Raw genomic sequence first — 13,382 nt, forward strand, 5'->3', positions numbered from 1 at the left:
GGTGGATAATGTTAAAAACAAATATGTGCCGCTGCCGAATTTGGACCCGATGACTCCACCTATAGTGCGGCTCTCCCAAAATTCTGATGCTGAAAGTGGTCGCTACCTCTTGTCGAGACTAAGGGACCCCTCCATCCTGAGAGCCCTTAGGCTGTACCTGTCATACCATACTAATGCTAGCATCCGAAGGACTGCCCATCGATCTTGGTTCATTGCGAAACCTGTATATTCACTTCCATGACGTCTACGGCGCCGCCGAGGTTGAAGATGACCTTTCAGCCTTCAGGTCCTTTTTTTCATCTGAAAAACTGGTAAGGCTTCAAAAAATTAGGGAAAGTCAATCAAATAGTTTTTCTACCTTCTCTCCATCTAGAAACAAAAATTTTTAAGTAATGTGACGCGACCAGAGGATCTAGCACCCTCTGTAAAGCCGGAAGATAGCGAGCTCAGTGTTTTTCTTTTAAATATTCAGTCCTTAAGACGCAAAATTAACGATTTATTCCTTCTATTAGAAGAACTTAAATTTCCTGAAATTATCGCCATTACCGAACATTGGTTAAACATAGATGAACCTATTTGTATTCAAAATTATACTACAATTGCTAGGTTCAATAGAAGTATTTTTTCTCATGGCGGCATATTATCTGAAAAAGAATTTTACTTGTATGTGTTTATTTATTTATTTATATTAGCTTTGTCTACAAAATTTATAATTTTTTGACAATAAAGCGATTGTATTGTATTGTATATTGTAATTCCATTGCATCTGGGACGCTGTCAAATGGACTGTTATGGGTATTCTGAAGCCCAATAGGAAAACATTTTCGAGCATTTGATAAGTTAAACATCTTGTTTAATAAAATAGCGAATATTGACAATTCACATAAATATGTATTTTACTATATATGGTCTTAGAACATTGAATACCTAGAAAAAGCTTAGGCTGCAAATCATAGGCGACGAGTTGAGTTCACCATCTGTCAGCCAATGATCGATTTTCTAATTTTTCAAATATATATTGATAAATCTTTATCCACTGAATTTTTTTATGTGCTGTATTTTGTAACGTCTAAAAAATGTATTCCTTAAAGTTTTCTTTTATATGGTATCTAATGATATATACTTTGAGACCAATCAACAATATATCAGAATAAAAAATATTTTTATCAAAAAAGTTAATAAAAATAATGCATCTTGGTGCAAGGTAGAATAACTGTTATGTATAAAATGTAAGTGTCCATTGCTGCCAAGAAAAACAATCTTTCTTGACATTTTTGCGGCGTTTACTGGTTCTATTAAGCGGCAATTTTTTCAGAATATAATAATATATTTAAATACACATTTTTATTAATATTTTTGTAAAAAAATTGAAGCGAAAAAGGTTCATTTTGTTATCTAATATTCAATAGATATTTCACAAATATTTTGTTTGTCTTACCGTTTTGATTTTCCTTTTTCCCAATATACAGATCGTGTTTTCATTCGTTACTTATAGGAAACCGCATAGAGGCGAAATTTTGCAACGTCGCGCGTTTACGAGCCTGCGACAGAGCACCGCCCCGGTCGGCCCGAGGACGGGATTAGCATAGAGAAATAAATATTAATATAATAATATTAATATACTTTTAATTACTCTATGGGGATTAGTAAACATCTAACTTTCGTGGGATTTGCGTCGTTTGGCGACAAAATGTCTCAAAATATTACGCGAAAATCCAGGCATTTTTAAAATATTTATTCTAATGCGGGTTTTACAGACATGACAATGTGTAAAACTCGCATAGAATTGTAATTTTAAAATTTTTAATATGCTGTGTTTTGCATAATGAAAATGAAATTTTATTCTAATAAAAAATAAAATATCTACTCTGATAAAAATATAATAAAAAATCAGAAATAAAACTTTAATAAACAAACTTAACAACATATCATTTTTTTAATAAAAGGCTCAAATAAACCGCCTTCTTTCGCTAAACAAAAACTTAACCTATCGTAAAAGCTATTTTGCACCTCCAAAAGAGTTTCGGGTAAAATGGAATTGGCACCTTCGACAATTTTATTTTGCAACTCCTCTAAATTTGTTGGCCTACTAAATTCATGCTTGTAAATGGTCTCCTTAAGGTAACCCCACAGAGAAAAGTCATTTGGAGACAAATCTGCAGATCTAGGTGGCCATTTAATATCGCCAGTCCCACTAATAAGGCGGTTAGGAAAAGTATTTGTTAAAAATTCTTTTACCCTAGCCGCGATATGAGCAGGACAGCCATCTTGCTGAAAATAAACCGATCCCAGGTCTATATCAGGTAGGATTTGAATGGCAGGAAGAACTTGGTTTTGCGGCAACTCAAGATACTTTTGAGCGTTTAAAGTGCCATCAATAAAAAATGGCCCTATAACATTGTCGCCCAAAATACCTGCCCAAACATTCAATTTCTGAGGACACTGGGTACGAAACTGAAAACTTCTGTGCTCGTTTTCCTGAGACCAATAACGAACAATAGAAGGATTGTGTTTGCCATGTAATGGAAAAGAAGATTCACCAGAAAACAAAATATTTTTTAAAAAATATTCGTTTTCATTTACCTTTTCCATCATGATTTCACAAATTTCCATTCTTCGCCACTGGTCTTCAGGAAATATTTCCTGAGTTTTTGAATACTTGAAACATTTGTACCCATATTTTTTCCAGATACGAGCAACACTTTTATTGCTCATTCCCAGTTCCTCTCCAACACCATTTCTTCCCGCCGTTCTATATCCTGGACCACTTCAACAGGTGGTTCTTGACGTTTTGTGTGGCATTTTTTTACAATCTTGAAGACAAAAAGATGTCTCAAAATTTGTAACCACATTTAAAACCGCTTTTGCACAAGGAATCGGTCTATTCTCAAATGGCACTGAAAACAAATCTCTACATTGTACTGCCGAATTGCCTCCATAAAACCATTTAATTAGTTGAACTCTTTCGGAAGGGGTATAAACAGCCATAGTAAAAAAAACACGAAAATAACGCTCAAAAATTATTAATGCAACGTGCAGTAACACAGCAAAGTGAGGTCTGCTGACTCCCGGTTCAAAAAATAAAAACGAAAAATTTCGTCGCCTGCAAGCCGCAACCAAGCGGTGTTGCCATTATTTTGGGTAATACGTAGCTCACGATAACACGTTCTGTATGTGACCCACTTGACACTTCTTTGTCATTTTTATTAATTAAAAGACACGTATTATATTGCGGTTCTTATGTTTTCTTATGAATGCAATTATACGTTGCCATAGAGGTTAATTTTTGTAGTTTTAAATTAAGAAGGGAAGTGTGTAATGTTCCGTATAAATTAAACAACATAAAAACTTATTATTAACAAATATCTATAGGAACATAAGATGCAAATTCCGTTCTATTCTGGTTCATCTTGATGCACTGAGATTATAAGTATAGACTAAGGTCCTCCATTATTTCGGTTATTCGGGTTTCAATATTTGTATAGTTGGATTCATCTGTTTGTTGTCTGCCTAACAACTTTTCTGTGGTTTCAATCATAATATTAGGCGTCTTTTATTTCCCGGTAATTAATAATTGTTTTTTTCGCTATAACTTCGAAACTAAGGAAGATATATTTCCTTACTATATCTTTTTTATTTATTCTAGAGGTGTCTCTTATAATATTTAAAAAAGACATATTTATTAATTAACTTATTTTATTAGGTCAAAATTATCATAATAGTAACAAATAAGTATATTTGTAAAATATTACAACTAAATAAATTAAATATTATAAAATAATACAGCATTTTCCCGACAAATTTGCTTTGTGTTAAATTTGGCAAATAATAGTTACATACATGTTTTAAAATTTTAAATAAAATCTCCACTATTAAATAGAAGAAAGTGTTTTAAAGTCTATATATGCGAGGTGACAATAAAATTTCTTAACTTTATACCTGTCATTAAAATGTTTAGGTTTTTTTAATATAGTACCTAAACGCATAATATTCCCCATTTAAAGGACTTCAAGGACTAAAAGGGTCTTCAAGGACTAAAAGGGTTCTAAGGACTTAAGGATTTAAAGGACTACTAACGACGACCTAAATAAACAGGATGTTCTACAAGATCTATGGCAAAGTTTGAAAGATGACAGAAGATTTAATTTGAATAAGTGTTTTTTAATTTTTAAACGATAATTGAGTATTATACAGGGTGTTACAGAATAAGATGCTGATCCTTAAGGGTGTTAACCCTTAGGTGGTTTTAGGAAGAAAAGTTCATATAAAGCTATGTCTTAAACCCCTGGACTTTTGAGCTAGAGTAAGTTAAAATCTTAATAAAAAAATCGTTACTTCACCATAACTTTATTAACATCCTAAATATGTGTATGAAATTTAGCATACACCATCTGAGTTTGAACAGCCATTTTTAATAATTTTACAATTTCCATTCACTTAGGGTAAATTTGATTTCTTGACTTTTTTTTATCCTATATGCCATTACCGCGGAAAAAAGTAAAAATATTTTTATGCATGGTCAATCTATTAGTAAAAAAAATAATTTATTTATTTCATAAACATATTTATATTATTTTACTATTACAGTATAACAACTCTAATTCTAGACGTCTATCTTATATCCGGTACTTTAATATTAAATAGTTTAAAAAAATTTCATACAGGATGTCCTAAATTTGGTTCTAAAGGTGACAACTTTCAATATTCTGTAGCTCAAAAGTTAAGGAGGTTATAGGACAACTTTATTTGAACTTTTCTTCTTAAAATTACCTAAAGATTAACATCCTTAAGGATCAGCATCTCACTCTGTAACACCTTGTATTATAAATTTGTTTTACACTTTGTTTAAACTATAGTTTATATTATAAACGCGAATCGAACAAGGATGTGTTAAAGCTATGATCTGTTAAAATTTGGCATAAATCTTATTGTACACTCTGAATAACAAAGATCACATTGAGCAATGAAAATACTGATAAAAATACTTCAGTTTAACTGTATGAAGAGCTTACATAATTTGTTTTAGTCACCCTGTATTTTTCAGAGTTAATAACATTTTGAACAGCCATCTTTATTTAATATTTGCGGACAAAAATTGTCATAACTTTTACAGCTTTTCTTCATAATCCTCACTTTTACTGGCAACTGTAGCACCATAGTAGCTATTACCACTTAAGTCATTTTGCTTTATAGATCCATTTCGTGTGACAGTTGACGTCAATGGAGGCGACCTTTCATTACTATGCCAAATACCATATGTAAGGTATATTACTAAACCTATAAATAAAACGATTAGAATGATATATATATTCGATTATATATTATTACCACATATTCGTGGCTAAACAATAATATAAACTTGAAGAAGTAGTCCATACTTGCAGTGGAGTGAATATGTCAATGGGTAACTAAAATTGCTTCGGTCATCCTCCACTAAATTTATTTAAAAATTATTCATCCTACATGCTTCAGACATATAACATGTCCATCTTCAGGGATCTATAAAGAACCAAGGAATCTTATACATATTTCAGACATATTATATGTCTGAAACATGTAGGATGAATAATTTTTAAATAAATTAGTGGAGGATGACCGAAGCAATTTTAGTTACCCATTGAATAATATAAACGTTTTAAATAAAACTTATAAAAAAATCGCTGTTCAACAAAATAGTAACTCTTTAGCCCAGGGCCGGACAAATAGTTTTTTTGTGGTATGCAGGGCTCTTAATTTTTCCCTCTTCCTTTTCCCTTTTCTTTCTTATGTTTGAACCTACATAGCGTGGAAAGCAAAAAAACCTACTTGGATATTACTAACACAACATTTATGAAAGAAGAAAATAAAACTACCATTCACGAACGACTTTATTATTTTTATTTAATGATTAATTATATAGCTACTTCGAAGATTTGGTAAAAGTTGTTGCCCTGCTTCAATTCTTAGAGATAAACTCATCCATAGGTTCTTCAATATCGAGTTTATCCTTTAAATCGCGATAAACATTAAGGCAGAAGGGAGACCACAAGAGCAAAGTTTGGAAAATATTCTATATAGTATATTCTGTAAACTTTACCAAATAATAGTAAATTACAGAGCTTTCACAACCATCGGTCACGTCGACCGTCGAACGACCATAATGATGGCAAAAGAGAGGGTCGACAGATCGTCGATCGACCTCTGCTTTCCACGATTCCACGTACGGTAGTCGATCGATGGTCGCCCTCGAGACTGGAGAGGTTGTGAAAACTTTGGTATAAGTTATACAGTTGTTGCAACTATATTAGGATCTCACGTACATACCGCGTCCATTAAGGTGCGTTTAAACCGGGCGCTCCGAACCGCGCAAAACGTTTTGCAACGTTGCATTGCATTCAGCGTGGACGCGAAAGGGCGCACAAACGCGCACTAACTTGTTGTTCCGCCAGTTGTCAGTACATCAAAAGAAAACCGAGGCTCGTGTGCGTCTTGGCGCGGTTAGTTTGGACGAAGTTTTTGAAGTGAACTGGTAATATACTTTTGTTTTTTGTTTTTATATGCGTGTATTGATTGTGTCCGATATCCATATTGACTGTTTTTGGTAATCGTGTAATTAAGAACGTCTGACGAGTGGACCCACGAAAAAATAATTTAATAGATCGCTTCCACTATTACTTTTTTCGACTCTGAAATAGCCTTGTTATCCACCAGCGTCGTCTTTTCTTTTTTTGAGCTTTTTTAACATGATAACATATTAAAATAAATGCAGTGGCGGCAATTGCAATGTCAATATCATTCATATTTTAATATTGACGCAAAACTATCGGTTTAACGAGCGAATCGGTTTAATATTCACCACAAAATTTTAAAAAACCTTACAACTAATCACAGGGCTTGGAACACTAACGAACAAATGTTTGTTGTATAGCGGAGCAGTCGGTTTGGACGTTTCTCGCCCAAAGACCAAATTACGTTCGCTAACGCTGCTACAACGTTCACAGATGCTTAGCGTGGTTCGGCGCGCCTGGTCTGGACGCACCTTTATAAGTGCGCTTATAGGATATTGCGATATCAATACGTTAGATACTGCAACACAAAGAACGTCTCGAGTCGACCGAGGTACCGGGCGGTTGACCGCGGATAAACAACGTCGAGTATTCGGAATTCTTTGAATATTTTGAATTCTGGAAAGTACTGTGCATATTTATTTAGTTGCATATATTTAAATCGAATTAGAATAAAGGCAATTAAAAAAAGGCAAATAACAGAACGGATTATAACACACAATCGACCCTTATCATAGGGGGGCCGGATATTTAGGAATATCAGAACTAGGAAGAATGCAAACAGAAGACAGCTTCGAAAGCAAATGCAGTTCAGAGGTCGACGGTAACACCACATGCAGCAGCATAAGAGCGGATGACAATGCGGAGAAAAAGAAAGTAAAACAAAGGAAATTAGCAAAAAGAGCAGAACGAGACAAAAAAAATCAGAGCGGGGTAAGTCTGGGGTTCCTATATCCGGGCAGTTCAAAAAAACCTGTACAAAAAGACCCTACAATAAGTAAAAACCCGATCAAACCCACTCAAAATCCCATCCCGCTCCTTTCCTCCGGTAATTCCAAGAGTGTCCAGGGATTGAAATCCCTGGACAAAATAACTAGCTTCCGCTCTAACTGGAGAAAATGAAGCAAACGACTGTTAATAACGAACGGCTCTAGATTGAGATTCAGGAAAGGGAGACTTTGATCATTAGACAAGAATCCCTTGAACAAAAGGAAAGAGAGGTTGAACTTTTTGAAAAAGCCAAATCTTTTTTAGAATTCCAGGCAGAATCAATGCAAATAAAAATTGACAATTTAGAAAAAGAAAATAAATCGTTTAGAGAGCAGCTTTCTTCTCTAAGTCAAACTGGTGGAAACATTGAATTTTAATAGGAATTGGCCAACTTGGTGTTGAGAGGTCACAACCAGAGAGGAGAAGAGTTAAACTCTAGAAAACGAATGCGTAGCGCGCAAGTCTCCTCACCTGACGGCTCCCAAGGGGCGCTAGATGTTGAGATGAGTATACCGTCTCAAAATACAAATAACAAAATTGATGACTTCCCAGCATTGCCAGGCACGAGCAAAGAGTCTGGAAGTAACCCTCTCCAAACACCGCTTTCCAATCTGTCACTTTCAAATGAAAACAGAGCTAAGCCTACTCAGGATAACAACGCAGTCAAAGTTCCAAACATCGTATTAAAGGACACGAGAAATTGGGTGCAAAGCACAAACTTATCATAAATAACTAAATCTATTATCATAAATAACAAGTTAGAAGAAGCAAAACAAAGAAGTAACAAAGGACAGGATGGACTTGGCTCTGTTCCCTGAGACATCTCAGGACCATAGGGATCTTACTAAGCTTCTCAGAGAAAATAACCAAGAGTACCATTCATTCTTTTTGGAGGATGATCGTAAGCTTAATTTAATATTGAGAGAATTCGATCATAATTTTAAAATATATTATTAATATATTTGAAATAGAGGACGAAATAAAAGTGCTGGGTTTCACCCCCTGTAATTTGGGCTGGTTTAAGACTAACGAAGGAGGGAAACTGACTTGATCGGGTTTCTTTTGCCTAAAGATCAACAAAAAATTTACGAAGTGAGCTCACTCCTGAATGTAAGGGCCAGGGTCGAAGTCAAAAACCTAAGAAGATACCAGACAAATTGGGCAGTGCCACTGTCAGGAGTTCGGTCATTCTCTTAGCAATTGCAATATTGCGCCAAGAAGCCATAAGTGAATAAGGAAATGAATAAACCGGCGGAATGTTACAATTGCGGTGGGGACCACCCTGCAAACTATTGGCAGTGCCCAAAAAAACCAAAATTTGTCAGTAGTCAGAAAAGAAAGGTTGCGGCAGTGTCATACGCAGAAAAAACTCGACCTGTGCAAAAAACGACACTGGTGTTCCGGGGCCGGAGCCAAAGAGGGAAGTGGCTATGTCACCAAATATTAATAGCGCGGGAAATAACCCTCTTTTGTATTTATTGAGTCTCCCCGCAAACGAACTGAATCAAAAAATAGGTAATCTCAATAAGCTTAACTTCTTAAATAGTAATCCAGCGATAAAATTGCTCCTAGGTGCAAATTCGTAGACTGGGGGATTCGGCCAAATGCCTAAATATTGTCAGAGACAGTAACCGGGCGCACACTGGCAAGATACATAAGTGAAAATGCCATACAGGTAGTAGCACCAAAAGACCATACACACTAACACCATACCACTCCTGATATTTTAGATATAGCTGTCACAAAAACTTAAGCCATAATATTGTGGTTGAAAATATGGACTCCCGTACTACCTCTGATCATACACCAATCCTAATCACTGTAGCTCAAATCTCTATGGAGGACCCCTATCCCGAAAAACTTAAACTTTTAGAAAATCATTAACTGGGCAATGTTTAAAAATATACTTGCAGAAAATTATCCAATTCCAACTCCAAGCTCTATTGAGGAAATAGATTCCTTAATAAAACAATTAACAAATGCAATTAAAGAATCGTTTAACTTAGCAACCACTAAAATCCCAATCCCAAACACCCACTCCATAGTCTTCCCAATGAGAATTAAAAGGTTAGGATGGAAGTTGAAAGATAGAGCAATTTTTTAGAAGAACTTAACGATGGCGATGAAGAAAAATCAAAATTCTGGAAGGTCTCAAAAATACTGAGAGGGAAAACAAAAACAGAGTTCCCTCCCATAGAAAACCAAGACGGTCTTCTGGTATACTCGAACTGGGATAAGGCGGAAACTTTTAACAGATCATTAACAGAATAATTTGACCTAAACGATATATCAGCTAATCCCGAATTCCGTAAAGAAATAGAGCTATCAAACGTACAAATCGAAAACTTACCACTAAATGCATTACCAAACTACAAAAGTATACGCCTACAAGAGACGTAAGTCAAGACCAAATGAATAGGAAAGCACCAGGCCATGATAAAATAAAGAACCAAATGCTAAAAACCTACCTGACAATACACTCTTGGACATAAAAACATTTATAACCAATGCATCAGCCTGTGCTATTTTCCGGTAGAATGGAAAAAAGCAATTGTGGTAGTAATACCTAAACAGGGTAAAAATATAAAAAACCCGGAAAGTTACAGACCCATTAGTCTGCTGCCATCACTGTGAAAAATCTTTGAAAAGGCGGCACTAAGCAGTTTATAGGAGGAGCTAGATGAACTCAAAATAATTCCGGAAGAGTAGTGCGGATTTACAAGAGGATTATGAACTGAGTTGCAGATTACACGGATACAACAGAGTCTGATGGATTATTTTAATGCGAAGAACTCTACCGTCATGATCACACTCGACATCGAAAAAGCCTTCGATAGAGTGTGGCATGACGGTTTAATCTATAAGTTGCAGAAATTTGGGGTATCCGCAAGGTTCACTAAATTTATTAAAAATTTCCCGAAAGACAGGGAATTTACTGTTAAAATAAATGGAAGTATCACCTTCTATAATAGGATGAGAGCGGGAGTTTTCCAAGGCTCCCCGCTCGCTCCAGTGTTATTTAACATATACCAAACGGACATTCCAAAGAGCACACTATTCGCGAGTCGCATTATGCGCGGACGACACTTGTGTCTTTGCTAGCTGTAAAAATGTAGTCCAGATACCAGCGTACATGCAAAGTCATCTAGATAAAATTATAGGGTGGACAGACAACTGGAAAATCAAAATAACTAGTTAGAAAATAGAGACCATTCTAATAACAAAAAAGCATGACCGCAACTTCCCAAATTTGGCAATTTCGGACACGCTGGTTTCCTGGAAGGATGAGGTAAAGTACCTAGGAGTATATTTTGACAAAAAGAAATAACTTCAAAACCCACATCATCAAACAAATTAATTTGTGCAACGGGACCATTCAAGCGCTCTACTCCTTTCTCTGCAGGAGCCGTAAGTCCTCTTTGAGTAATAAATTAATGGTCTACAAACAGGTTACGTCTTAAGCTCCTTTACGCCTCAAACATTTTCTGGAATAACACGAACACGAACATCAGAAAGCTTCAAGTGTTTCAGAATAAGTGTTTGAGGACGTTCACTAATGCGCCCTTCTTTGTAAGGAATGTTGATCTGCATCTACTAGTTTTTGTTCTATTTTATTAGTGTTCTGTAGTTTATTTAGGTTAGATTAGATTAGATTAGATTATTTAGCTTATATTATTGTAAATCCCTGTATTTTTAATTTTCTAGAATGTGTATACTTGCTTGCTTTGACTATCAGTATTCTCCTAAAATTATTGGTCTCTTTCGGCAAAAACAATGAAGATAATTCTAAATATTTCGAAACTGTTCCATCGGGTTTTAAAAAGGACGCGCTTCGTGACATTTCATTAAGTTTTAATTGTTTAGTCAGTTTTTACCTTGGAAACAATTAAACAACAGTCAAGGCGAGTTAGTTTAGTATTTTGGACGTTGACAATAAAAGTGTGTTCCCGAATTTCGTTATTCAAGAAAACATAGTTAAAAAAAACATTCAAGATAAGATCAAGAAAAAAGTCAGAAGTGTGCACAACACCTTAATAGGAGAATTTCTCCTGAGACCAAGGGAAAAGCTTTGTTTTCTCTGCGAGGAGTGGGGCTTGGGCTCTGGCTGCGCCCAAAGATAACTGGCAGCCTTTGACTCATAACTGTAGTCAGTGTTCCAAAAATCGATTTTCGATTTGGAATCTTCTTGTCTTTGTAACCCACTTTTTATAATTTTTGTAGTTCATATCATGATGATGTCCAACATATGCATTAGGAACGAACCCGTTTTCTGTAGGTTTTATGCAAGGTTATTCTGTACATCGATAAAGCATGGCGAAAAAATATTTCTACTAAGAATAAGCAAAAAAAATAAAAAAAAGCAACTTTAAAAAAACCATCGGACCATGAGCTAAATGATTTCCCTAAATCTTTTGTTGTTAAAATAAGTAAAAAGTTTCTAATTGTTAATATTTTTTTTAGATATTATAAAAAATAAATGTATGTATACCATTTAATTTATAAAAATAACGTATTTATATAATTCCTCCCCCTTGAATATTAAAGAAAAATGAAAAGATGAGGCCCAACTTATTTTTTAAAATTTTTACAATACACCATTGACAAAGGATTAAAACTATTGTTTAACAAATTAGTTTTAAAGTTGCAAAAAAATTGCCAATATAATTCGTTCGTATCTCATCACAAAACGATTCCAAAAACACTTTTTTGCGAACTGTCAAATAACGGCAAAGTTAACGTGTATGTATACGAACGTACGCATCGTCGAAATATATCTAATGTTTAACAACCCGCAACACGCCGGGTTAATTGGTGTTGCCTAACCATACGCCGGTGAACAGAAGCAACCACTTCGTCGATTCAAATCACCTGCACTGGACTCACCAAAGAGGAGGAATCACGCGCTTCACACGAAACAAAACGCGCGCTATCAAAATAACGTGCAGACAGTGCGATACCAATATCGAGCAGTTTGCGACTATTAAGAACTACTTTCAGAATGGTATGGCTAAGTTATTTACCAAAATTACCGAACTTGACCGTAAAATGACTGATGACTGACTTAATTTATTCTAATTTCAAATGTAATGTTATTGAGGACGCTTTATCAATATTAAGTGTGGACAGTTTTCATCCTCCTCTCTGCGCAACGGTCGTGGCTCATGTTGGATCATGTGAGCAGTTCGAGGTTTGTAAAAGTCTGCAGGATTCTTTTAATTTTAGAAAATATTTAATACTGACTGGTCAGTACATGATTTTAGGTGTTGATCAGGCTTGCGAACGTTTCTATAATATTTTACACTATACAGGGTGTCCATTTAATATCGCGGTGCTCGATTGCGGCTAAACTTGAAAGGGAAAAAACCTTTAATAATGTTAATTGAGTTAGAGATGCTACTTTTTAAATTAGTTTTGTTAATACAGGTTGTCTTAATATAATATAATAAAAAGCGTAGTACATAATTTTATTTCTTTTTAACGGAACCACTTAAAATTTTTTCCGAAATGGAAGTCTCTTGTGACTCACTATTTAATCCTAAAACTCTTCTGCCCTAAAATGCGACGTTGCCTAGTTACTAACAATTTAAAGAAATTTTTCAGAAAATCAATGTTTCACTGAAACTTTAATATTTACTATCGACGTTTTTTATCGTTTTGAAAAATGTTATACAGTCCTTGGCTAAGTTTATTTTATCTTTAGGAATTGCATTTTTTTTTGTATACGGGGTGATCAAATTTGTCACTCAAATAATGATATTCTCGATTCAATTTTGCGCTATTTTTTTTTAAATGGAGCACCCGGTATCTAGTCACGCGTTTTGATAGAGCATTCTTTTATCTTTAATT

At 34.8% G+C, this 13,382-nt stretch overlaps 1 protein-coding gene across 1 annotated transcript in view; it reads right to left on the reverse strand.

Annotated features, from left to right (window-relative positions):
- Positions 1-3,678: 3,678 nt before the first annotated feature.
- LOC126741998 (cationic amino acid transporter 2) overlaps positions 3,679-13,382 on the reverse strand; it is a 42,893-nt gene continuing 33,189 nt past the window's right edge. The window contains exon 13 of the mRNA XM_050448521.1: positions 3,679-5,277. Coding sequence (XP_050304478.1) covers positions 5,108-5,277 — 170 coding nt within the window. The 3' untranslated portion in view covers positions 3,679-5,107. The remainder of the gene's footprint in view (positions 5,278-13,382) is intronic.

The sequence above is a fragment of the Anthonomus grandis genome, chromosome 11, assembly GCF_022605725.1.
Source record: "Anthonomus grandis grandis chromosome 11, icAntGran1.3, whole genome shotgun sequence".
NCBI classification, from domain to species: Eukaryota; Metazoa; Arthropoda; class Insecta; order Coleoptera; family Curculionidae; genus Anthonomus; species Anthonomus grandis.